This window comes from Rhododendron vialii, chromosome 8a (genome assembly GCF_030253575.1).
Source record: "Rhododendron vialii isolate Sample 1 chromosome 8a, ASM3025357v1".
Classification (NCBI taxonomy): Eukaryota; Viridiplantae; Streptophyta; class Magnoliopsida; order Ericales; family Ericaceae; genus Rhododendron; species Rhododendron vialii.
In genome coordinates this window covers 22,962,081-22,985,921 of record NC_080564.1, presented here as the reverse complement: position 1 = coordinate 22,985,921, position 23,841 = coordinate 22,962,081, and the positions used below count along the sequence as shown (strand labels likewise).

At 39.5% G+C, this 23,841-nt stretch overlaps 1 protein-coding gene across 2 annotated transcripts; it reads left to right on the top strand.

The window, feature by feature from the left end:
- The first annotated feature begins 4,387 nt into the window (after window positions 1-4,387).
- LOC131299144 (replication protein A 70 kDa DNA-binding subunit D-like) lies at window positions 4,388-6,248 on the top strand. 2 transcript variants are annotated; one of them, XM_058324740.1, is made up of 6 exons: window positions 4,388-4,604; window positions 4,710-4,776; window positions 5,106-5,404; window positions 5,487-5,562; window positions 5,673-5,802; window positions 5,880-6,248. In XM_058324740.1, exons 3-6 carry the CDS (start codon window positions 5,281-5,283, stop codon window positions 6,036-6,038), a joined length of 489 nt encoding a protein of 162 aa, XP_058180723.1. In that variant the 5' UTR covers window positions 4,388-4,604; window positions 4,710-4,776; window positions 5,106-5,280; the 3' UTR covers window positions 6,039-6,248. The 2 variants fall into 2 exon arrangements, with proteins under 2 accessions (XP_058180723.1, XP_058180722.1); XM_058324739.1 differs by having other exon boundaries at window positions 4,710-4,984.
- Window positions 6,249-23,841: the final 17,593 nt, after the last annotated feature.

The window sequence follows — 23,841 nt, the reverse complement described above, 5'->3', positions numbered from 1 at the left end:
GATGAACCTTGGTATGATTTGTGGATCTCCTTGTTTAATTATAGACACATGCTCACAGAGCCAATACTGTTTTCATAAGAAGGCACAAATTAGTTTAAAACATAACAAAAAATTGGAAAATCTATAAAAGTGGGAAGTTATTGTTACCATAAGCCCCATTATGCATCCTCCTACTTTTGTTGGTTTTGAAGAAGCCCTTTTGTTTAGTTCTTGGATGACATCTTCGGTGATGAATGTTGCCCAATCGTATGAGGTGCTATTATCCAAATATTCCACAAACTCCAAGTAACCCCAACTCACTCTCGCTTATGTATTTGCAAAAAATAATGTCCTTATTAACAAAAGGCATAGGACACGTGCCAAGTCCTTCGCATCCTGCAAAGTGTTGCCTTTAACAGCCTTGGTAAAGAATTCCCTTAGTACCGGAATTGTTAATATCCTTTGGCCTTTGGGACCTAGGCAAAGTCGATCAGCGAAGTTTGATTTCGGTACCCTTGGAGTTGGATTTAGTACAATCCTTGTAGGACCGGATTGTATTCCAAATATGAGTGTTACCTCTTTTGCCGTTATTCTCACAGACTTGCCACCCAATTTAAACCTCCCACTCGTCCCCTCATATTGCTTTATCAACTTTAAAACGTCGGTATCACTCTTCCGTACGTAGGCCTCATCCAGATTTGCTTCGACAATACCCAACAAAAGTTCCGCAAATGGTGTCTTCTTGATCTTCTGAACTTGAAGTGGTGTGAATTGCCCAGTAGGAATACTTCTTATCAGTTTTACCACAGTATTTAAAGTTGACCTGCATAAAATACAGAAATTGTTACAGAAGATCATATGCAACCATATATAATTCAAATTATAACATAATATATTTCAAGTTAGATTAAATATAACATTATATCAAGGTTAATATGCAACATATAACATTTGTATGCTGTTGCAAATACAATGAAATTGATACAAATTAACATATATAACCATATATATGACAGGTTATAACAATACATATAACTTTTCACTATTATGCACATCATATATAACATTATATCAATGTTAATATGGAACATCTAACAATTATATGATGGTGCAATATGATTAAAATGAAACAGAAAATCATATATAACCATATATATTACAGGTTATAAACATATATATCCTTACACATGTCGGTATAAAATATATGACATTATATCATTACGTTCATATACATATTATCATGTGTCCTTACGTGTACTGAATGGCCCTCTTGTGTTCCACTTTTTCCTGCTTTGGATGGCCTTTCGTGCCCTTCATTCTTTTTCTCTTCTGCCCTTTTTTTTCCTTTTTAATTTCTTTTTCATCTCCCTTGTCTTCATCCCATTCCTCTTCTTCTTGACCCCTCTTTACCTTTTGGTTAACATTTGGTTTTCTATTTAAACTTCCACTCTCGGAGACTTGATACTTTGGTTTTCTCCTAAACCATTTGTCCTCCCTTTCTTCTTTGTCCTTACTCCTTCGCATTTTCTTCAATGCCTCAGCAGACCGTGTGACTCTCTTTGTTGGGGTGTTCAGATCTATAACTTCTACATCTCCACTATTTGGCCTTTTCCTCTTTCTCTCATAAACCATTGCAGTGTCTGGCTTTTTTCCATGGTGTTTTCTATTGATTTGAATTGGGGTTGGGGAGGAACTTTGGATAGTTGCTTCTACGGCAGCTTCTTGTGATCCTTTACGTTTCCTTGCGGACACATTCTTCCGGGGGGAGGGGAATGAAGACTTGACTACCTCAGACTTATGTTTACTCTTTTCTATACTTATGACAGCAGGGTCTGCTGTTCGTTTCCTTGTTGTTTTCTTCTGCATCATCTCTTTTGGGGGGTCAATCATTGCTAACGGACGGGCTTCTGTAGCGTACGCCGCAGGTACTAACTCTTTCCCTGTTCTTTTAGGTTTCGTCATTGCTGCACATACAATGAATAAATTAAACCCATGGAAACATACAGCTTTGTATCTTAGCAAAAGGGATTCAAGATACTGATATTACAAATTATGTTCTAACATGGACCGGTCAAAATCACATGTAAATCATAGACGTAAAAAACAAAAATTGATACCTTAATTTAGTCAGTCAAGTTCAAATCTGTATATCCATCAGTCAAGGAAAAACACTGATAACTTAACCAAATATAACCATAAGCATTAGCATATCACTATATAACCATATTTAAAAATCAGGCCACACAAAACATCTATTCACACACAGTTTACATTAACCATCGTTTATATAACCATATATTCCATCAATGAAATCCCTAACTTAATTCAACAACACCCTTACTGATCAAATATTCATATAACCACATTTACTTTCAATCAAAACCCTAATTTAACTTAACCAACACTTTACCGATCAGAACCCTAGCTGAGCCAAATGATTCGTATAACCATATATACAGGGAGAAACATACCTGTAAACCAACGTTCAAACAACCAACATTTATATAACCATATATACCATCGATAAAATCCCTAACTTAATTCAACCATACCCTAACGGATCAAATATTGATATAACCACATATACTTGCAATCAAAACCCTATCTTAACTTAACCAATACTTAACCGATCAGAACCTTAACTTAGCCAACCCATTCATATAACCATATATACGAAGACAAACATACCTGGTAATCGATTCCGATGTAGGATTTGACGGCGTTTGATAAACGAAGGCGAACAACTGCGAAGAGCGAGACGGCGTCCGACTGGAACGAAGGAGAACAACGGCGAAGAACATCTACTACCACCCGACTATAATGGGCGAAGAACGGCGACTAGCACCCGACCAGAATGGGCGAAGGACGGCGACGAATGGAGAAGAACGTCCGTCTGAAACTATGGAGAAGAACGACGACTATCAACAGGCGAGACCGTTGGTGAACGAAGAAGGCCGACGACGAAATGGCAGGTGACCTAGTGCTTCTCACGAACCGTCTAGGGCTTTTCACGCTTTTCACGAACAAGGGTTCGTTCTGAAAAATGGGGGGGGGGGGGGGGGGGGGGGGGGTGAATTCCATTTGTACTGAATTGTGAGAGATTTTTGGGGTTCGAAAATTTCAAATCAATATTTTCGAAATTGATGGAAAAACGGGGCAAAAACTTTTTAAAAAACAGGGGTATTTTGGACTAGACAGGGTTATTATATCATTAATAATAGGTTAGTGGACTTAGTGGGTTTTGGAATTTAGAAGTGGATTTAGTGGGTTTGAAAAGTGCTATAGTGGACTTATGAAAAATTCTCCCAAAAAAAGAAGCATGAACCAAAGAGGAAAGATAACCAGTTACAAAGACATCAACTGAGAAGTACATAAATTAATCCTCTTGAGTTCTCTTTTTTTTTTTTTTAAACAGAAATTCAATGCATTTAAGAAACAGAAGCATCTTTACAAAGGATAGAAAGGAAAAAAGGATGTGGGTTTAAAACCCAATTACAAATTAAACTGCTTGGAGTGCCCAAAATTTGGAAGAGGCGTGACAAATATATAGGAGTGCCGTAGGCATGGGTATTGAGTCTGTTTTGACTTCTTTTTTTATAAATGACTTAGTTGAATTTCCTTTATGTGTAAGTATCTTCATTTTTTGATGTGGCTTGAGTTACAGGATGAGCACTGAGAACAAAATCAATACGCTTCCAAAGATTCAAGGAGTCGAGAATACGCTTCCAATGATTCAAGGAGTCGATGCGCCTGAGGATAATCAAATAATAGTTGTAGAGCAGAATATGGAACTTGGCCCACTAATTGGTAAGCATTCTAGCTACAAAAACTATTTGCACGACTTAAATATATGTGTAGACCATATTAACTGCAATTTTTTCAAATGAAGAGATACATGTGTCTCCCATGTCTGAAAGAGTTAACCTGCGTGATAATGCAATAGAAGCAAGTGATGAGCAAAATATTGAAATTGATCCATCAAATGGTATGTATTTATAGTAATAGAGAAAATATATATACTATTCAAAAATACTGCAATATTTTCAGATGAACATTTAAATGTGTGTCCCACATCTGAAAGAGTTAGTTTGCATGAGAATGCAGTAGAAGCAAGTGAAGAGCAAAATATTAAATTGACCCAATAAATGGTATGTATTTATAGAATCCAATACAAAAAAAAATGTTTGAAAATATATTCATTTTAACTTGAATTTTAAAAGATATATATTTCAAGACAATAAAATTAATCAAACCCAAATTGCTTTGCACATAGGTGTGGAAAATAATCTGCAGCTGCCACCCGAAATAGTTCATTTGCAAGGGGATGCTCAAAGATTAGGTGGAGTGTCAAGCTTAAATGATAGCTCATCAAATGGTAAGCACTGTATATTTTGTTATTAGCAATTTTGTTCTTTCATGTTTTGCAAATGTCACTTTGTTCATCTCTATATTTTGTTAAATGTTGATGGTGTGTAGGAGATATAATTGTACCTTATCCCCATTTTTCTGACTTTCATCCAAATGGAATTACATGGATAGTCAAAGCTCGGTTGGTAAGAATGATAGAAGTGTTTAATCAGCGTTTACCCCATGCAACACTGATGTTGGTTTTACTTGATGACCATGTAATATAACATCCTATTAAAGGCGATTAATGAGTAGTGATATCTTAATGTGTTTAAATTTTTATTATAATGTGCGTAATTTTTTTTAAAAAATTACTGCTATAGGGTGATGCTATGGAGGCAAGTGTCGGGCCCGAAGAAGTTTACTATTTCAGGGAGCATCTTTGCGACGGTAGGGTCTACATTTTTAAAGGAGTCAGAATTGTACCCGCTGATGAGAAGATCAATCTGGTACTGTACCACTACAAAATGTGTTTTACTGATGATACAAGAGTGGAACATGTATATATCACATGTAATAGGACACCCCCATCATTGGTCTTACAGTGTAAGATTACAAGATATCCATCATTTTGCCAAGAGCTGTGTGCAATTGATAGGTACGTTGTTCTATGGCTATATTACTTACATAGTACACCTAGAATACTGAGCAAATAAAAGTCCACCAATTTTTAATTCCAATAAGTTTTTTTTTTCTTGCCTATATGTGTTATTCTTCAGATGTGGTTGGGTTGGTTGTTACTGTCACTGAACATCGAAGTACTAGAAATGGGAAATCTATAGTGAGAGATGTGTTGTTGCTTGATAAAAGGAAATATAAATCATTTGTGCACATAAAATTTATTACAACAATTTGAATTTAATCTCTATTCTCTATTGACAAATTGATAACAATATGACGTTTGTTCGACTTACTTTGTGGAATGAATTTGCAATGAGAGATGGGATGAGTCTGCTTGAGACTATGCAACAAAATATTGTTTTGTTTGCTACAGGGTTGAAGGTCGATGATTTTCATGGTGATACTTCTCTGCACCCATGTGAATTTTTTTAATAATAATTTAAAAACTTGATTAATAATTTTAAAATTTTAACTTCTAGGTCCTTACCTTAGCACTTGCAAGAATAGAAAATTATACGTTAACCACTCAATTTGTACAGACGGGATTCTTGAATGGTAAGTTGGATATTAAGCGAATCAATTTGTATGTTTTTTAGTCTTTCACTATATGGAGATTAGTATTTTTTGTTCGATTAATTGTTCTAAAAAAAATCATGCTTAGCTAGGTTTGCAAAAGACAAAAATGCACAAAAGTCGGTAGCATGGAACCGCACACATGAATTTTCGCACCCACAGGCATTAATAATTTCAAATGCCAGGAGAATTCGAATAAACCAATTTGCGTTTCAGGCCAATGTAAGATTTTCCCCTACATGATTTCATGATTAATATTTTGGCATCATTATATACCTACACTTGGAATTTTATTGTAGGTAAACTATTATCGCGTTATTGGCTGCATTGAAAAAATATATGTTGAACACCTATGGATTGATTTATGCAATACGTGCTATAACCAAGTTGAAGATCAGTACGACAGGTTTATGTGTAATCATTGCAGACGAGAAGATGTCCAGACTGTAACCAGATAATCATTTTTATAATGAAATTCGCATTTTTTGTAGGTATAATATAAAGATTTCTAGACTGTAACACATCTAAAACGGTTGAAATTCACAGTTATCGTAGGTATAATATAAAGATGGTCGTGAAAGACTCCACTGGCGCAATGGAACTCTTGGTAAAGGATACAAAGGCAGAATTCATCTTACAATGTGTCCCCTCATATCTGAAGAAATTAATGTTAAAGTAAATACTAAAAAACTGTATAAAAATCACAATGTATAGAATTAAAATAATATAGTAATACCTTTATTTGTGATGTTGTGCCAGGATAATGGGGTGCAAATGCTCAAAGACTATATTTCTTAATTTTAAGAATGCCCATACGTGTTTATTATCCCTGCTCCAAAATTTGGATGTCTTTGACCATTGTGCCCCTGTGGTGACTTTTGTATTAAAAGTTGATTGGTCAGAAGAGTGTTAGCACATTTTCAAAGGTACTAAACGATTAAAATTATTGTAAGGGTGATAAGTTATCTTTTTGATTTCATTGTTAGTTCATATTTATTTGCGATGAATTTAATAATTCGATCTTACTCTTATTTATGTAGGAAAGTCAAGGACTGACAAGGAGACAATGGGGTCGTCATGATAAGAGTTTTGTTAAGACATTGAAAATTTCATAATGACATTTTATTTGTTAGGTTAAGTTTTACAAAAATATATTTGGTTTGACAGTAGTTAATTTTTATGGATTTTGAAAATTTGTGTAAAACTTGAATATTATTTGCACCTCGATTTGTCCTGCACATATACCAAAGTTGAGTTTGATCCTTCCTTTGCTCATTGTTCAACCAGTAGCTTTAGTTGTCTTCAAAATGTGTTGCGCCGTGCCTTCAGGCACGGGCATTCGCTAGTTTATCCATATAACAAGGAAACTGATATTGGCACTCAAAAAATTTATTGAAGCACTAAAAAATCAGTGTAATTTCAAAATCACTTTCCTTTATTTTTTTGGGTGCCTATGTCAATTTTTTGAATGTCAATACCATTTTCCATTTAATAATACAGAGTGGCTTCTAGAGAGAATATTCCATAATGTCCTATGTGGCACTTCCTCTCCCTCACACACGTTGTTGCACATGGCCCTGTTTGGGCAAGAAAAGCTTGAGTTTTATTATGGCTTATCTATTTTTTTGTCCCTACAAATATTTTTTGGTTCTAAAATTTTTGGTTTCAATTTTACCCTTATAGTTTCTAGCCGATTTCAATGTTACCTTTCCATCCAAAAATTGGATGAAAAATGCCTAAGTGGCAAACGGCTTGATGATGTGGCAAAATTTTCCACAGCAGGGCACTAGGCCCCACCTCGGCACCTCTTTTCCCCCAAAAAATCGTTTCCAGCTTTCCCAAAAATAAAACCCCCTAAATCCTTAACTCCCAAATATTTATTGATGTACTTTTTATTTTAGGTAAATAAAAATTAGAAAACAGAATGATAGGTCCAAAGTACCAGAATATGTATCAAAAAAATCTCAGAAAATTATAGCAGTGCTCGTTGGCTTCATTGCGTCGCGCTTCTTTTGTTTGTGTAATAGGGCAAAATACTACTTGGGCAAAGTTCCGCTAAGAGTTTTTTTGGAATTTTTAGATTTTTTTTTGTTTTATTCTTTTTTTTAAATTTTTTGGGTTCCTTAGTTTTGCGCCTAACTTTCTTGGATTATTTATTCATCTCATCAATATAAAAAGGTAAAAAATTATGCCATTTACCCAAACATTTTTTGAAATATCCAAGATAAAATCCAAAAGCCAAATTTTTGCCTTCGGTAGTTTTAGTTCATTCATATATATATATATATATATATATATATATATATATATATATATATATATATATATATATATATATATATATATATATATATATATATCGTGATGAAAACTTTTGCCATCGGATGTTGAAATGAAATGCTTGACTTGTTGACAAAAAATCGAGTAGAATTTTGTTTTCGAATACTGAATTCACTCTTGCAGCTTGTTTGGAAAATGATTCTGCTATTATTATTATTATTATTATTATTACTACAAATCAAGAAGAACTCCATGCAGCGACTTAGAAGAAAGCTTCCAATCAATTACTAGTACAGTATTTATTTACAGTACGTCAAGATGATTGGATATCAACATCAAATACTAGTCTTATTGATTATCAAAAAACAAGCAAACACCAACTGAAACAGAAAAGACTGCCAACACAAACAGAACAATGCCATGCCAACAGAAAGAAAACTTCACAGCTTCCAATTAAGAAGAACAGAAACCTACTCCAATTCCAGTCAATTCTCTACATCCAAAGACTTGTTTCGATCCATCTGCACTTGTTTTTATCTCCGAGACGAGAGATTTCACTTGGGCGATTTTGTCTTTGCTTCCTCCACCATTGCATCAACTTCACTTGTCAATGCTGCATCGATCACAAATTCCTCTGCAGCGCCATCATCAATCAATCCCTTCACCAAAAATATTTGGGGATTTTAGGATTTAGGGTTTTTACGATTTAGAGGTTTTATTATTATTATTAATTTTTGGGTTTGGGGGAGGGGGGGAAGACTGGGGACTAGTGCACTGCTGTGGAAAATTTTGCCACTCATTTGCCATTCAAACATTTTCCATCCAAGTTTTGGACGGAAGGATAACATTAAAATCGACTAGAAATTATATAAGGGTAAAATTAAAACAAAAAACTTTAGGAGGACGAAATTGAAACTGAAAGGCTAAAAAAGTATATAAGCCTTTTATTATTTTTCAGGCCCATTACGGATTCTGTAAAGATATTCAAATTGCAAGTCATTCTTAAAATATTTTTTATGGGTTTCTGAAAAAAATTAGCTCAATCCGATATCGGTAAGTACTGTTTCAGAATGTGTAAAGTATTTCAGAATTCATAGGTCATTCTATGAACTCTGAAACAGCTCTTACCGATATCGAATTAAGGTCATTTTTTTACCGATATTGAATTAAGGTAATTTTTTTGAGGAATCCAAAAAAATTATTTTTATAATAACTTGTTGAATCATCTTTATAAAATCCGTAATGGGCTCCGCAAAAATAAAAAATATTCATGACTAAAAATGGGTATCAAACAGGCATGGAGTATTGAGGAGTATTGATTTTTGCGGGGCCCCAATACTCCACGTCCGTTTGATACCATTTTTAGTGATGAATTATTATTTATTTTTTTTGCGGGGCTCATTACAGGTATTAAAAAGATGATTCAAACTGTAAGTTATTTTTAAAATATTTTTTATGAATTTCTGAAAAAAATTAGCTCAATCTAATATTAGGTAGGACTGTTTCAAAATTAGCTCAGTTTTGAGGACTATTTACATTTGACACTTCATTTTGACACTAAATTCGGTCGATGTCAGTTTCAACTTTCAAGGACTATTTACATTAGAATGTTGTGGAAGCACTGGACTCAGTTTCGAGGACTATTTACACTAAACAGAGGGATTGCGGAACAACAAAAAAGCAAAGAAAACAACGGACAAAGTGGAAACAAGATTTGTAAAAGTGGCCATGGCTGCATTACTTGATTTTGCTATGGAATGCTACACAAACCAAAGAACATTCATAAAAGAATTTGTAATATCAGCACGATAGGATAGTTGTGATAACCCACCATGGAAATGAAAGAGTCTCACATCGGTGGATGTGGGAAATGTTAAATGGTATATAACAACTTCCGATCAGTTACTGTTTAACCTGAGGTAAACCTTTTGAGCCACGCGGTTAGACCAATGATTAGCAAGTCAGCTGACGTGGGTTGTTACAGTTGGTATCATAGAATAACATTGATCTACATGGTGGGGGCCACCTCTAGAATCTTCTACGAGCGCACTGATTGTGCTGTACAAAATTAGAGGACATTGCATCATAAGGTGGGGAGTTAAGAACCCACCATGGAAATGAAAGAGTCCCACATCGGTGGATGTGAGAAATGTTAAATAGTACTAGTATATAACAACTTCCGACCAACTACTGTATAATTTGAGATTAACCTTTGAGTCACGTGGTTAAGTCACGTGGTTAAACGAATGATTAACAAGTTAGCTGGCACAGATTGTTACAATAGTGCACCTATGCAAACACCTCTTTTGTTATAATACAGTGACCATGGTCCAAACTTGAAATATTACTTACCAGTAGGAAGACTTCTCATACAAGATTTATGGTTTTATAGTCCCTGGTTTACATACGTGCAACCTTTTCTCTTCTTATTTATTTTTTACTAATCTTCGTATTTGCTCTTTTTCATTTGTGACGCATTTGAAAATGTGATTAATGCAATCTTTCAATTTTGTAGAGAGGGCTTTATCTGTTAATTGAAAGGGTCGTTTGGATGCGTTATTAGCCTAGGGGATTAACTTTCACCCCTTCTAACACCCTGGGCCCCTCTCTTTACCCTTGTTTGGGAAGCCAAAAGGGAGGGGTTTTCGTTTAGGGCTCTTCTTCGCTAAGACCGAAGAAGGGGTGAATCACCGGTATTATCCAAGGGTCGGGTTTGAGGTTTCCATAATTTATCCCCCCTAATACCCCTTGAAACTTGACGATTCCACCCCTTCTTATCCCCATTCTCTCACCCCCAACTTCCCATTTCTGCCACCCACCATTTTTTGTTTTGTTCGACGAGTAGAGACGATTTGGTGAGTGCAACCGATTTGAGATTCGATTAACTTAGGTATGAGGTTCGATTAACCGATAATATTTATGTGATTATTTTGTTGCTGATTTTCGAGTATATTGATGTGTGGGTTTTGACTGTACCAGAGATTTGTGTGTTAACTCCATGGATTTGTGTACTGTACCTACGATTTGTGTGTTAAACCCCCCTCTCTCTCTCTCTCTCGCTCCATTCTTCCGATTGAACCCAGAACCACAGGGTTGTGGCTGGGTAAAAAGAACAAATCGTATATTACCAGAAAACATGCAGGTTGTCCTTTTTTGGTGGCTGAGTAAAAAGAAAATATCCATGCCTCATTCAATCTCCTTCATACATGCAAATACATAGTAATTACCAGAGAGTAATACTAATTGCAAATACATGCAATTGGCCATTCAATCTCCTTGATGCTGTGTTGATAGATTTATTGATCAACATAGATATAATGGTTGTCATTGCCTAAGAAAAAAAGCTGTGGATTTGGTCTTAGACGACACGACCAAGATGGGTCTATATCAAAGAATATAGACCAGTTGTGTTCTAGAGTTCAAGGCATGTATTGATGTACAAATTTTATGTTGTTATGATGTTATAAGTTGTTAACATTGGTTGGATGGCGCAAATAAACCAACTAACATTATGGCATGTAATAATAGAAACTAAACAAGTACCTAATCTATGGGCCAAATAGACTGGCCCACATTTTAGTCTATAATCAACGATATTAGTGTAGGGAGGTATTCCCGAACAGGTGCAAAATGAGCCCGAGCATGGTCAACTGAGGGTCAACGCACTGTGGACCACTGATATGAGAAGTCAATAGTCCAGAGAGGTTGTACGATTCTCGGTACAATAACATGAGATGTTATTAGGACCAAATACAAGAAAAGTGACATGAGATGCCACTGTTCATAGAAACTTGATCGGCAAGAGAGAGCCGAACAGGAGGAAAGCTCCTTACAAAGGATATGGTTCAAATTATTTCCTCAGGACCAGTAACACGTGAGGTAATTGGTCCAGGCCATCTGTTCGGCCATGAGATGGCCGAACAGAGAGAGAAGTACTATTTGAGGGAACATTCTGGAAGGTTCCAGAGTAGTCATATCCCATAAAGGGATAAAGATCCCAAGAATATAGGATCTGAGAAAGATACCCAACGAATATGGGATGTTCGGCTCTTAAAGGAAAAGATTCCTAAAAGGACTCTTTTCCATAAACTGATAAAGGAAACGAGACTCCTTGATATCCTGGGTTTCCTATACGAGTTAGGAATCCTATGGCAACATGGATGCTTGGACAGCAAGCATCCATAAATCTATAAATATGAGGTAAACCTAGAGGTGAAAGGTACGCAATCCACTGCATTCTTATTGCTTTCCTACTGATAATTAGGGTTTGATCATTAGTACGAAATACTAACAAAGGCATCGGAGGGCCTTTGCCACGAGAGGCACAGGTGCGCTCACTCCTTGTCTGTTTTGCAGGATAAGGGTTTCTCTGACGAATTAGGGTTACGTTCAAGAGGCACGTGGAGCCGCTGCATTCCAGTGCTGTTCAAAGCACTACTTGAATTTATCCACCTACAATTGGCGCCGTCTGTGGGAAGCGAAAGAGTTCCCTTTGAAATACGACCATGGTGGAAGTAGAGCCAGCAACGCCACACGACCCGAAGGATGTGCTAATTGGAGGAGGGGATAAGTCTCCACCCGGGGCTCCGAGAAAGCCCGAAGGAGGACACAAAAAGACCACGAGTAAGGGCCACCCCCTTACTATCCATGGCAACTCCAGAAATAGAGATGGAGAGACGGCATCGAAGTCCACGAGAAGGACTAAATCCCATCGAGGGGATGAATCGATTGCACACTCCAGGAGTATATACCGTAGCGAAGACGTTCTTGATAAGAAGAGACAAGAAATCGAGGAATATGCTCGTTTGATCAAAAAACGAGAACATGAGATCAGAGAATTAGAGAGAATCAGAGAACATCCGGAAGACTCTGGACTATCTCGAAGAAATTCTAAAGACAGTGAATACGCTTTGGTACAGTACCAAAAGGCTCCTTCACGAGGAAGGAGGAGCAGAAGCAGAAGTCTGACCCCGAGGCGACGTAAAACTTCTCCACGAAAAGGGAGGAGCAGGATCCGAACACCCGAGCGAAGGAGGATATCTCCAAGAAAGAGGAGAAGCAGAGGTCGGAGTTCTACCCCCGAAGAAGAAGGGAGTAGAAAACATCATAGGGACAGGTACGAGAGGCCTGATTCCGATTGGGAACGAACAAGATCCAAGAAAGGACCAGAGGATGAAGCCATGACTGCACGGGAAGCAGCACGGAAAGCACTGCAGAATATAGCATCCTCCCCTTTTGCAAGAAAGTTACAGGAGGCTAGATTGCCGACCAGGGTAAAGCACGGGACATTCATCCTCTACGAGACAGACGCTGATCCCGTGGCCCATATACAGCATTACCAGCAAGCGATGTTTATGCATGAAGGGGATGATGCAATCATGTGCAAAATGTTCCCGTCGAGTTTGGGGAAGGTTGCTCTGTCCTGGTTCCACAAACTGGGCTCGCGCTCCATCCGGACATGGGTGCAATTGGCCGAGGAATTCACTGCACGGTTCTTGACGAGCAGGAAAGCTCCCAAAACCTTTGAGAGTCTTTCTTTTATGAAACAAGGAGAGGACGAGCCGATCAGAACTTATGCAAAGAAGTACTGGGAAACCTTCAACGAAATTGAAGGATGTAGTGAAGAATACGCTATAGCCACGTTCAAAACGGGCTTACCTGTTCGGGGGGAACTGCGTAAATCTCTAAACATGAGTCCCGTGCAGACATTGGCAAAATTAATGGAAAGGATTGAGCAGCACGCCAGGAACGAGGATGACATCCTACGAGAGGATGGAAAGTTGGCCGCCGAGCAAGCGAAGGGGCCTATAAAGAAAGTTGACAAGCCAGAGCCCAAAACTTATCGTGAAAGGAAAGACTATGGGCAGGCGAAGAAAGAGCAGTACAAGGATAAACAAGCTCCGGATCCCAAGTCATTCTTTTCAATAAACACGGTTTGGAAAGAACCCATTTACAGGATTCTTTATCGAATAAAGAATCAACCATACTTCAAATGGCCCCCAACTCTTGGTGGGAATAAAGATGCAAAACGTGCTACGAATCAGCACTGCAGTTACCATAAGGATTGGGGTCACATGACAGAGGACTGTGAGATGTTTAAACGACATCTTGATGATTTGGTCTCACGAGGTTACCTCAAAGAATTTATCCAAGAGGATTCCAAGGATAAAGACAAAGCAATGGAATTGGATTACGAACAAAATCCAAAAGGGGTAATCCATATGATACATGGATTAGCCGAACCTTATACGAGAAATGAGGTGAGATTGCTTCAGAGGCAAGTAAAACATAACCAACATGTGATGCAGTTGGGGAAGAAAAGAGGTCGCAACGAAGGGGCAAGCAACGAAGGCATAGTTTTTACTGATGAAGATCTGGGAGGAGTCCAGGTACCTCACAATGATGCTTTGGTCATAACCCTACGAGTTGGGGAATATGATATGGAGAGAATCCTGGTGGATTCAGGAAGTTGCACCGAAGTGCTATACTACGATGCGTTCAAGAAACTGGGGCTCACACAAGAAGATTTGGTACAATCAGTAACTCCATTGGTCGGATTTGGAGCAGGAGCAGTTTGGCCGTTAGGCAAAGTAACTCTGCCTGTTCGGGCTGGGACGGTGGTGCTGCGAACCGACTTCTTAGTGGTGGATGTACCGTCTTCCTATAACGTGATTATAGGAAGGACATGGTTGCACAAGATGAGGGCAGTCTCTTCAACTTTCCATCAGATGGTAAAGTTCCCAGGGTCTAATGGGATTGAGCACATCAAAGGTAACCAAAAGATAGCTCAACAATGTTTGGTTTCCATCATTAAAAGAGTCCATAATGCCCACCATGTTAATACCGTGGAAATTCCGGATCTGCCGACCATTGAGGATATTGGAAAAGACCCAACCGAGAGGGTAGTTGAGGATTTGAAGAAAACACTGATCAACGAGACTGATCCAGATAAGTATTTTCTAATTAGGGAATCGTTGCCAGAAAGGGAAGAAAATGAATTAATAAGTTTCTTGAAAACTTATGTCGATGTATTTGCTTGGACACCAGAGGAGATGCCTGGGGTAAATGCAGATGTTATTTGCCATCACTTGAATATAGATCCACAGCACAAACCGGTCATTCAAAAGAAACGAAGGGCAGCCGTACAGCACGTTGACGCTGTAATCGAAGAAGTGGATCACTTGTTGGAAGCCAAGGCAATAAGGGAAGTTTATTATCCAGAATGGCTATCGAATACTGTTGTCGTCAAGAAAAAGAACGGAAAATGGCGCGTATGTGTCGACTTCACAGATTTAAACAAGGCGTGTCCTAAAGACAGTTTTCCTCTTCCAAGGATTGACCAGTTGGTTGATGCAACGGCGGGATATGGACGGATGAGTTTTCTCGATGCATATCGAGGATACCATCAAATTGCAATGTTTGGGCCAGATCAGGAGAAGACGTCTTTCATTACACCACGAGGGTTGTACTGTTATAATGTCATGCCTTTTGGATTGAAGAATGCAGGGGCAACGTATCAGAGACTGGCGACCATCATGTTTAGAAAATTGCTCGGCAAAACTATGGAGGTTTACATAGATGACATGGTGGTAAAGAGTAAATCTGGGCAAGGCCATATAGCAGATTTGAGAGAAGCTTTCGAGATTTTGAGGAAATACAAGTTGAAACTCAACGCCTCGAAGTGTGCGTTTGGAGTCGGCTCTGGAAAGTTTTTGGGCCATCTTGTAACTCTAAGGGGAATAGAGGCAAATCCCGACCAGATAAAAGCCTTACAGAATCTGGAAAGCCCTCGGACAACGAAAGAAGTCCAACGATTAACAGGGATGGCAGCAGCTCTTAATCGATTTATTAGCCGATCAAGTGACAAGTGCAGACCTTTCTTTCAGTTATTGAAGAAAAGGGAAGGGTTCGAATGGGGAGCAGAATGTGAACAAGCCTTTCAGGATCTAAAGGGATATTTGGCCTCTCCTCCCCTTCTTTCGACTCCAGAAACAGGTGAGTCTCTGATTTTATACTTAGCTGTTTCTGAGCATGCTGTAAGTGCAGTACTTTTAAGAGATAAGGGATCCGAGCAAATCCCAGTTTATTATGTGAGCAAAACTTTGTTAGATGCCGAAACAAGGTATTTGCCCCTCGAGAAACTGGTCCTAGCACTAAAGACAGCAACTAGAAAATTGCCACATTATTTCCAGAGCCATAAAGTTGTGGTCTACACTGAGTTCCCATTAAAATCACTGCTCCGAAAGGCAGATTTCTCGGGAAGGATCTCAACTTGGTCCGTTGAGTTGAGCCAGTATGACATCGACTATCAGCCGCGCACAGCAATCAAAGGCCAGGTGTTGGCAGATTTTGTGGCAGAGTTCTCACCTGCGGTTGCACCTCTGCCTCCTACGAGAAAGGAGTGTGAAGCAAAGTCTCCTGTAACGAAGAAACAGGCATTAGCTGAACAAGATCCCCTGGAATGGAAGCTGTTTGTTGATGGATCAGCTTGCAACACCGGTTCAGGAATTGGAGTTGTGCTTTTGCCCCCTGAAGGGTCAATGTTAGAATTATCTGTTCGGCTAGGGTTCAGTGCGTCAAATAATGTGGCAGAGTATGAGGCACTCTTAGCTGGTTTGAGAAGTGCAAAAATCCTAAAAGCTAAACGAGTTAGGGTGTATTCTGACTCACAGCTCGTGGTCCATCAACTGTCCGGGCAATATGAAACCCGGAGCGAGAAGATGGCGGCATATGTACAGGTGACCAGAGATCTGCTCGATACCTTCGAAAGAGTGTATATTGAACAGATAAGTTCTGGAAAGAATGCTCATGCAGATTCATTGGCATGGTTAGCTGCAGCTGTGCCATCTGAGTTTAGAAGAAAAATAGCCGTGGAATATTTGGCTGAGCCGAGCATTGGCAGAAGTGTAGAGATGGTCTTGGACGTGAGCCAAGGACCAAGTTGGATGGACCCAATAGTGGAGTTTTTACGAGATGAAGTACTTCCTTTGGACAAAAAGGAGGCACATAAAATCAGGACCAAATCTGCTCGGTTCTGGTTATCCCCAGAGGGAAAACTATATAGGAAGTCTTTTACAGGACCCTACTTGCTTTGTGTGCATCCTGAGATGGTGCAAAAGTTCCTCCACGAAATTCACGAGGGGACTTGTGGAAGCCATGCTGGTGGTCGGTCCATAGCCCACCGAGCAATCACCCAAGGGTATTGGTGGCCGTACATGCAAGAAGATGCTAAGGTGTACGTAAAAATTTGTGAGAAGTGTCAGAAATTTTCACCAATGATTCGAACACCAGCCGAGGACCTGGTGCCACTGACAAGTCCTTGGCCGTTTGCTCAATGGGGAATGGACATAGTGGGTCCACTACACAAAGCAACTGGGAATCGAAAATTCCTATTAGTTGCAACAGATTACTTCACTAAATGGATTGAGGCTGAGCCGTTGGCCAAGATTACTGAACCTATGATAGAAAGGTTTGTGTGGAAAAGCATCATAACTCGCTTTGGGGTACCCTATTCGTTGATTACAGACAATGGATCGCAATTTCAGAGGAAATTCAAAACTTTCTGTGCCCAGTATGGGATAAGAAATTATTATTCAACTCCAGCTTACCCTCAGAGCAACGGACAAGCAGAGGCTTCGAACAAAACAATCCTTGATGGGATTAAGAAACGTTTGGATAAAGCAAAGGGGAAATGGCCCGATGAATTGCCATTGGTCCTATGGGCATACCGAACAACGCCTAGGCGGTCTACGGGAGAGACCCCCTATTCATTAGCATATGGAACAGAGGCTGTTATTCCATTAGAAATAGGTCTGCCGACCAACAGGACCACTTTGGTTGAAAGTGGAGGAAATGACAAAGCCTTGGAGATTGAGCTAGACTTTGCCGAGGAACGACGAGAACGGGCCTTGGTGCACTTGGCCTCATACCAAGAGCAGCTCATCAAAGGTTATAACAAGAATGTACACCCACGAGAGTTTGGTGTTGGAGACCTTGTGCTACGAAAAGTGCTCGGCAATACTAAAGTGGCTAATGAGGGAAAGCTGGGGGCAAATTGGGAAGGCCCATATCGAGTTACAGAAATCGCAGGCATTGGGGCTTATCGATTGGCAGACTTGGATGGGAACCCAGTGCCAAGACCTTGGAATGTCCATAATCTAAGAAAGTTTTTTATATAATTTTTCTTTATGCACATCGTGATTGTGTGGGAGTTACGAATAAAACTCTCTTGTGTTCTAGTTTTGTTATTTTTACAAGGGATACGAGTAACGCCCTCTTGGGTTTTACAGTTTATAAATGAAGTTACGTTTTTTTTTTGTCTAGACTGCTGTTTTCTTGGTATTTGTTTTGAATACGAAATCATGACATTGGTTTCCCTCATTCGTATTGGGGAGCAGGGTATAGGATATCCTTTTAAGTACGTGATACTTGAACACAAGTTCGAAACACTTGTGTGAACTTCAAACAAGTACGAAATACTTGAGAGATTGTTCTAAGTACGTGATACTTTAAAGTACGTGACACTTGAAAGAACGCAAGTACGAACAAGTACGAAATACTTGAGAGATTGTTCTAAGTACGTGACACTTAAAAGTTGCAACACAAGTTCGAAATACTTGTGTAAATTTCAAACATATAAGTACGTGAAACTTAAACGACATTGGTTTGTTAATATGATGGCATATGTTTTAAAAAATGCTTAAACTTTGCACAAAAGTTTAAATTTGGAGTTATGTATCTATAGTTGTAGTTCATATTCATATTTAATTGATGAAACTCTTGTTAGCGTTTTTTAGGATGCCAAGATTAAACAAAAAACAAATGAGGAGAAGAGAAGAGCAAGAGGCAGTCATGGCATTACATGCCTTTATTACTAATGCAATGGGTATGTTTCGCCTTTACTTCTTCATCATGTCCACGTCGCGGCAACAACCTTCTCGTCCCGAGTTGTCTCCGAATCCAAACTTTTACTGGACACATAAATAATATCAACAGACTTGTAAGGGGTAATGACGTTGACTACCACAACCAGTTGATGGTGAATATGCATACTTTTTTGAGATTGTGCTGTTTAGTCTGAGGTGTTGGGTTAGGGGACTCACGCAACATATGTCTGGAGGAGAGGGTAGCAATATTCGTGTGGATCTTTGGTCACCATACAAAGCAAAGGTGTATGAAATATGACTTTTGGAGATCTATAAAGACTGTAAGTAGACATTTCAATGATGTACTCCTAGCTGTCTTGCGCCTTTACAACATGCTCCTAGTAAGGCCTAAGCCTGTAGGAGACTCAGGCCTTACGCAACGTACGTCTGGAGAAGAGGGTAGCAATATTCTTGTGGGTCCTTGGTCACCATACAAAGCAGAGGTGTACGAAATATGACTTTTGGAGATCTATATAGACTGTAAGTAGGCATTTCAATGATGTACACCTAACTGTCTTGCGCCTTTACAATATGGTCCTAGTAAGGCCTGAGCCTGTACCTCCTAACTACGAAGACAGTAGATGTAGTTGGTTTCAAGTACACTCGTGCTTTTACATTCTTTGACTTCTTCCATTTTAAATATTTCCTCTAGTTGGCCATATTTACTTTTTTAATACTCTTCCCAACATTTGTTAGAATTGTCTTGGGGCATTGGATGAAACCTACGTGCCAGTTAGTCCTCCAGCTGTTGATAGGCCATGATATAGGTCAAGGAATGGTGAGATTGCTACAAATATTTTAGGTGTTTGTAGTATAGACCTTAAATTTGTCTATGTCTTGTCTGGTTGGAAAGGGTAGGCCACTGACTCTAGAATCCTTCAGAACGTCGTTTGTAGACACCCCAGTTTGGGCCTCAGAGGTTCTTTGGATGTCCCGATGATGAAATAAAGGAAACAATACCTTTGAGAGCTTGGGTAAAGGACTCCCTCAGCACAAAAGGCCTAGATAAACCGAAAGCCCGAACCAAAGACCCAAAAGCCTTGGACTGGACTTAGAACACCGCGCGGAACACTTCTACTGCATGGCGTAATAAAAATTATTACGCCGTACGAGGTCATGAGGTTAACCGCACAGCATTTCAAGTAAAGTTCCGGTTAAGCTCAGAAAGTTGTCGGCCACGCTCATTTCAGCCACAGCTACAAAATGACTTAACTGAAAAAGCACTTCTAGCCCGCCTAGAGAAGCACCTTTCCCATTTGAATTCAAAATCCTTGGCTCTTGCCTATAAATACACCCCTCCACTTAAGAGAAAAGGGTCCCAAAAAAAATCCTAAAATCCCCAATCTCTTTCTCTCTCATTACCCACCCACTCATTCTTTTCATTCCCAAGCCTTGAGAATGTTGCTCTAAAGACATTCTCTAGGTACTTTCTCCCACTAAATGCTCCATTTTTCTCCTCACCATCAAAGTTAGTCATTTACTCACTTTAAGATCTCATCCACCGAAACACCCAACAACTACTCACATACGCACTCATCTCTTCTCACGAATCTCACCCGATTTTGTCCACCTTCATCCATCATCATCCATCCTCACTCAAGCTCGAGATCAAAGGTAAATACCTAGTTTCCTTGGGCTAGGCTCCGTCCTAGCTCTAAGGGAACTTTTCTGTAGTCAGGTTTGACCCTTTTTGGTTAAATACTAGCTTAAAAACCATTTTCAAAAAAAAAAAAACAACAACAAAGACAGTCACTGTGCTGGATACACCACGCCGTGCAACGTTCTGATGCCTTGAACGACGTAGCTTGTTCAAGCGCGCGGCCTTTCATGAGTTTCCATTTATTCGACTAAGCTGTCTGGATCATGGTTATTCTTCATCAGGCCTCTTTGTGTTACTGAGATATTATCATCAGTATCTTCAGAACAATACCATATCTACAAGCCATGTTTTATTTCTTAAATAAGATTTTCTCTCTTATCTCAAGAGATCAAATGAGCCTAAACTTACTTTCTGTTCATGGCTTAAAGAAAAGGGTACTGCTCTACGATGGTCAGCAACTAGGTGCTTTCTGATATCTCTAAGGAGTTATGCACGGGATATCTAGAACACCGGGCGTTGCTATGGGTACTGATGTTAGTCTGATAACAGAACAAGTAAGCCGCATGGCATATCATAAAGCCCCACGCGGTCTTATGATAAGTCGTGTCGTGTGATTCTGATCCAGACAGCTTGTTGGTCAGTTATTTCATTTTGTATCATACCATCTGCTCATCATTTCTGTACAGATAGTACCATGCGCACGTCAACGTGACATATTTCCCATGTCCCTTCCCCTCTTACTTGTTTATTAAAAGAGTTTCATTTTCCAAAAGATATTTGAAGTTTTTCCCCTTTTAGAATGTTTAGTAAAAACTAGTTTTTTACCAAGCGAATGTGGTGCTTTTCAACAAAACCTTCCTCATTCATAATGTGGCTCCCGAACCCAAAGTCTCGACGTTTTCGCTAGACCAAAGGCCTTTTTCAAAAAGAGTTCTCGGTTTCTCGGATCATCCATCTCAAAAATACGGGTGGCGACTCTCACGAACGCGTGCCGGACGGGGAGCCCACAGTGGTGACTTCGTTGGGGAGGATTGCATTATTCGAAACTTTGGAAATTACTTTTTCAAAGAATCGAATAATTCCGAGAGCCAAGCTTGAGAGACATTTTCAAAGGGGATTTTCAACATCATTTGAAAAATAAAACTCTTTTATCTTGTACACTCTGCACCGCACAAGCCTCACCAGTGTGTTTCGGTAGTCTTGCCCGGTTTACCAGTGATAAGCTCTCCCGGAATGCCTTCCAACCCTCGACTATGATGAGCCATCGTACTGCTCGACCATTATTTTGCAATACACTTGACAACGAGAAGTACATCTTGGCTCTAGTTTGGGAAACCCTGTTGAGACCCAAACCAGCCTTTGCATTCATACATAACCATAGAACCATCCCAACTAAGACAGGAACCCGCGATTAAGACTTATGTGATATATCCTATTTATGTGCTTTTTCTTCTACATACATATCATTCATGCATCATTGCATTTTGCAAGCTATAGGATAGGATTTCCTTAGAACTCGATCAGTCTAGGAGACTCTAAATCCATGGAGTTTGAGATACCTCCGGTGTTTTTCGTGCCCGAACGGCTCCCTTGATCTAGGACTAACCTTAAGGATGTGCATATCTGGATTCCGGCAGTCATATTGCTCTACCTCAGATGGTTAAGGTAAAGAGATTGGGTCTGGTTCCGAAGCATTCAGAATTTAACCTACCTGATAGCACCTACCCGGATTGTCGAAAATGTTTTGTACAAACACCTTAAGTGAGATCCGGATCACGGTAGGTCCTAGGCTTAGTTTCTAGGAGGCATGAGGAAAAGTAGGGCAAGTATTCATGATGAGTTGAGAGTTTCCCTTTTCTGCTTTGTTGCCAGTTCTGAAACATTGGTCGTTCGTAAGAAGATGCTGTACCCAATTGGTTTCACCTGCTCCAAAGACTGGTTCGCATAGACACCCTGGAAGACACTCAGTTGTTTGAGGTTCAGGTAGTACAGGAAGGACAACTGTCAACAGAAACACCACAAGAACCCTCAACAGAGATACCACTTGAAAATCCCTTACCAATGGCCGACCAAGGAAATGGGGTAGAGGAGCTTAGGCAAAACATGGCCGCTTTAGATACTCAATTTAAACAGTCCATCGCCAATGTCGATGCACAACTCAAGGCTTCCGTTGCATCCATGAAGAATGACATGATCATGGCGATGGAGGCCATGCAAGAAATTAGTGATAAGTTTCAAACTAAACCTCTTTCACAACCTGAACAGCCCAAAGAAGAAACGCCAGCTACAGATACTAAGCTGGCCGCTTTTGTTGCTAAAATCAGCAAGCTATAGGAGTCCATCCAAGAAATCAAACGACTTGGGAAATGAGAAGTTGACATGAATAAGTTGTGCTTATTTCCGAACGCCAAGTTACCGAAAAAGTTCAAAGGCGTGGACTTTGCAAAGTTTGACGGCACTGGTGATCCAAAGGCGCACCTTCAGGGGTATATTGGATCTCTTACCATGTGAGGGATCGAAAAGGAAGCCATGGCACAACTATTCCATGAGTCTCTTTCCGGTTCGGCCTTGCAATGGTTTCTTACTCTCGAGCCATCCAAGAAAAGGACTTGGAAAGATATCGGGATAACTTTCATAGCCCAATACGACTTCAATGTCAATCTAAAAATGATCACGATGGAGCTAGAAAGTACTAAGATGGGTGAGAAAAAAAGCTTCGCTGATTTTGTGAAACGCTGGAAAGCCAAGGCTGCTCAAATGCAAAACAAGCTGGATCTTAAGGAACAGATATGAATCATAACAAAAAACTTGCCAAGTTCTTTTGCCCCATATGTGGTTCTTTCCCAAGCTGCATCAAACTTTGAAACTTTCTATGACTCTGGATTGGCTGTAGAAAAGCCTTACGAGATGGTACCTTAGAGAAGAAAGAAACTGGATCGAAGTCCAAAAGAGTGTACTCTGGCAACAGCAATGAGCAATGTTCTTTTCGGGAATACCAATCAGGTCGGAACTACATCAGCCAAGCCTGTAGAAGTTAACCAAATCTCTGAAAAATCAAAATCCTAAAATCGAGCCTTCACCCAATTCAGTACCCCTAGATCTGCATTACGTAAGAAACTCACAGAAGTCGGGGTGCTGAAACCTCTCTCGCCACCACAAACCATTCCACCAAACCTAAACCACAGTGTTTACTGTGAATTCCACCAGATGCCTAGCCATACCACCGACAACTGCATTCGCCTTCGTCATGAGATCCAAAATCTCATCGACAATAAGGTTATTGATACCCCTCCTCCAAATAAACCAAACACCATCTCAAACCCTCTACCTCAACATAACACCCATTTTCGTATCAACCAAATCACCCTAACCCCAGACCGAGCCACCCAAGATTTTAACCCAACCCTCTTCATTACCCCTGATACCGAACTTAAACCGGTTGTGGAAATTTTTAAG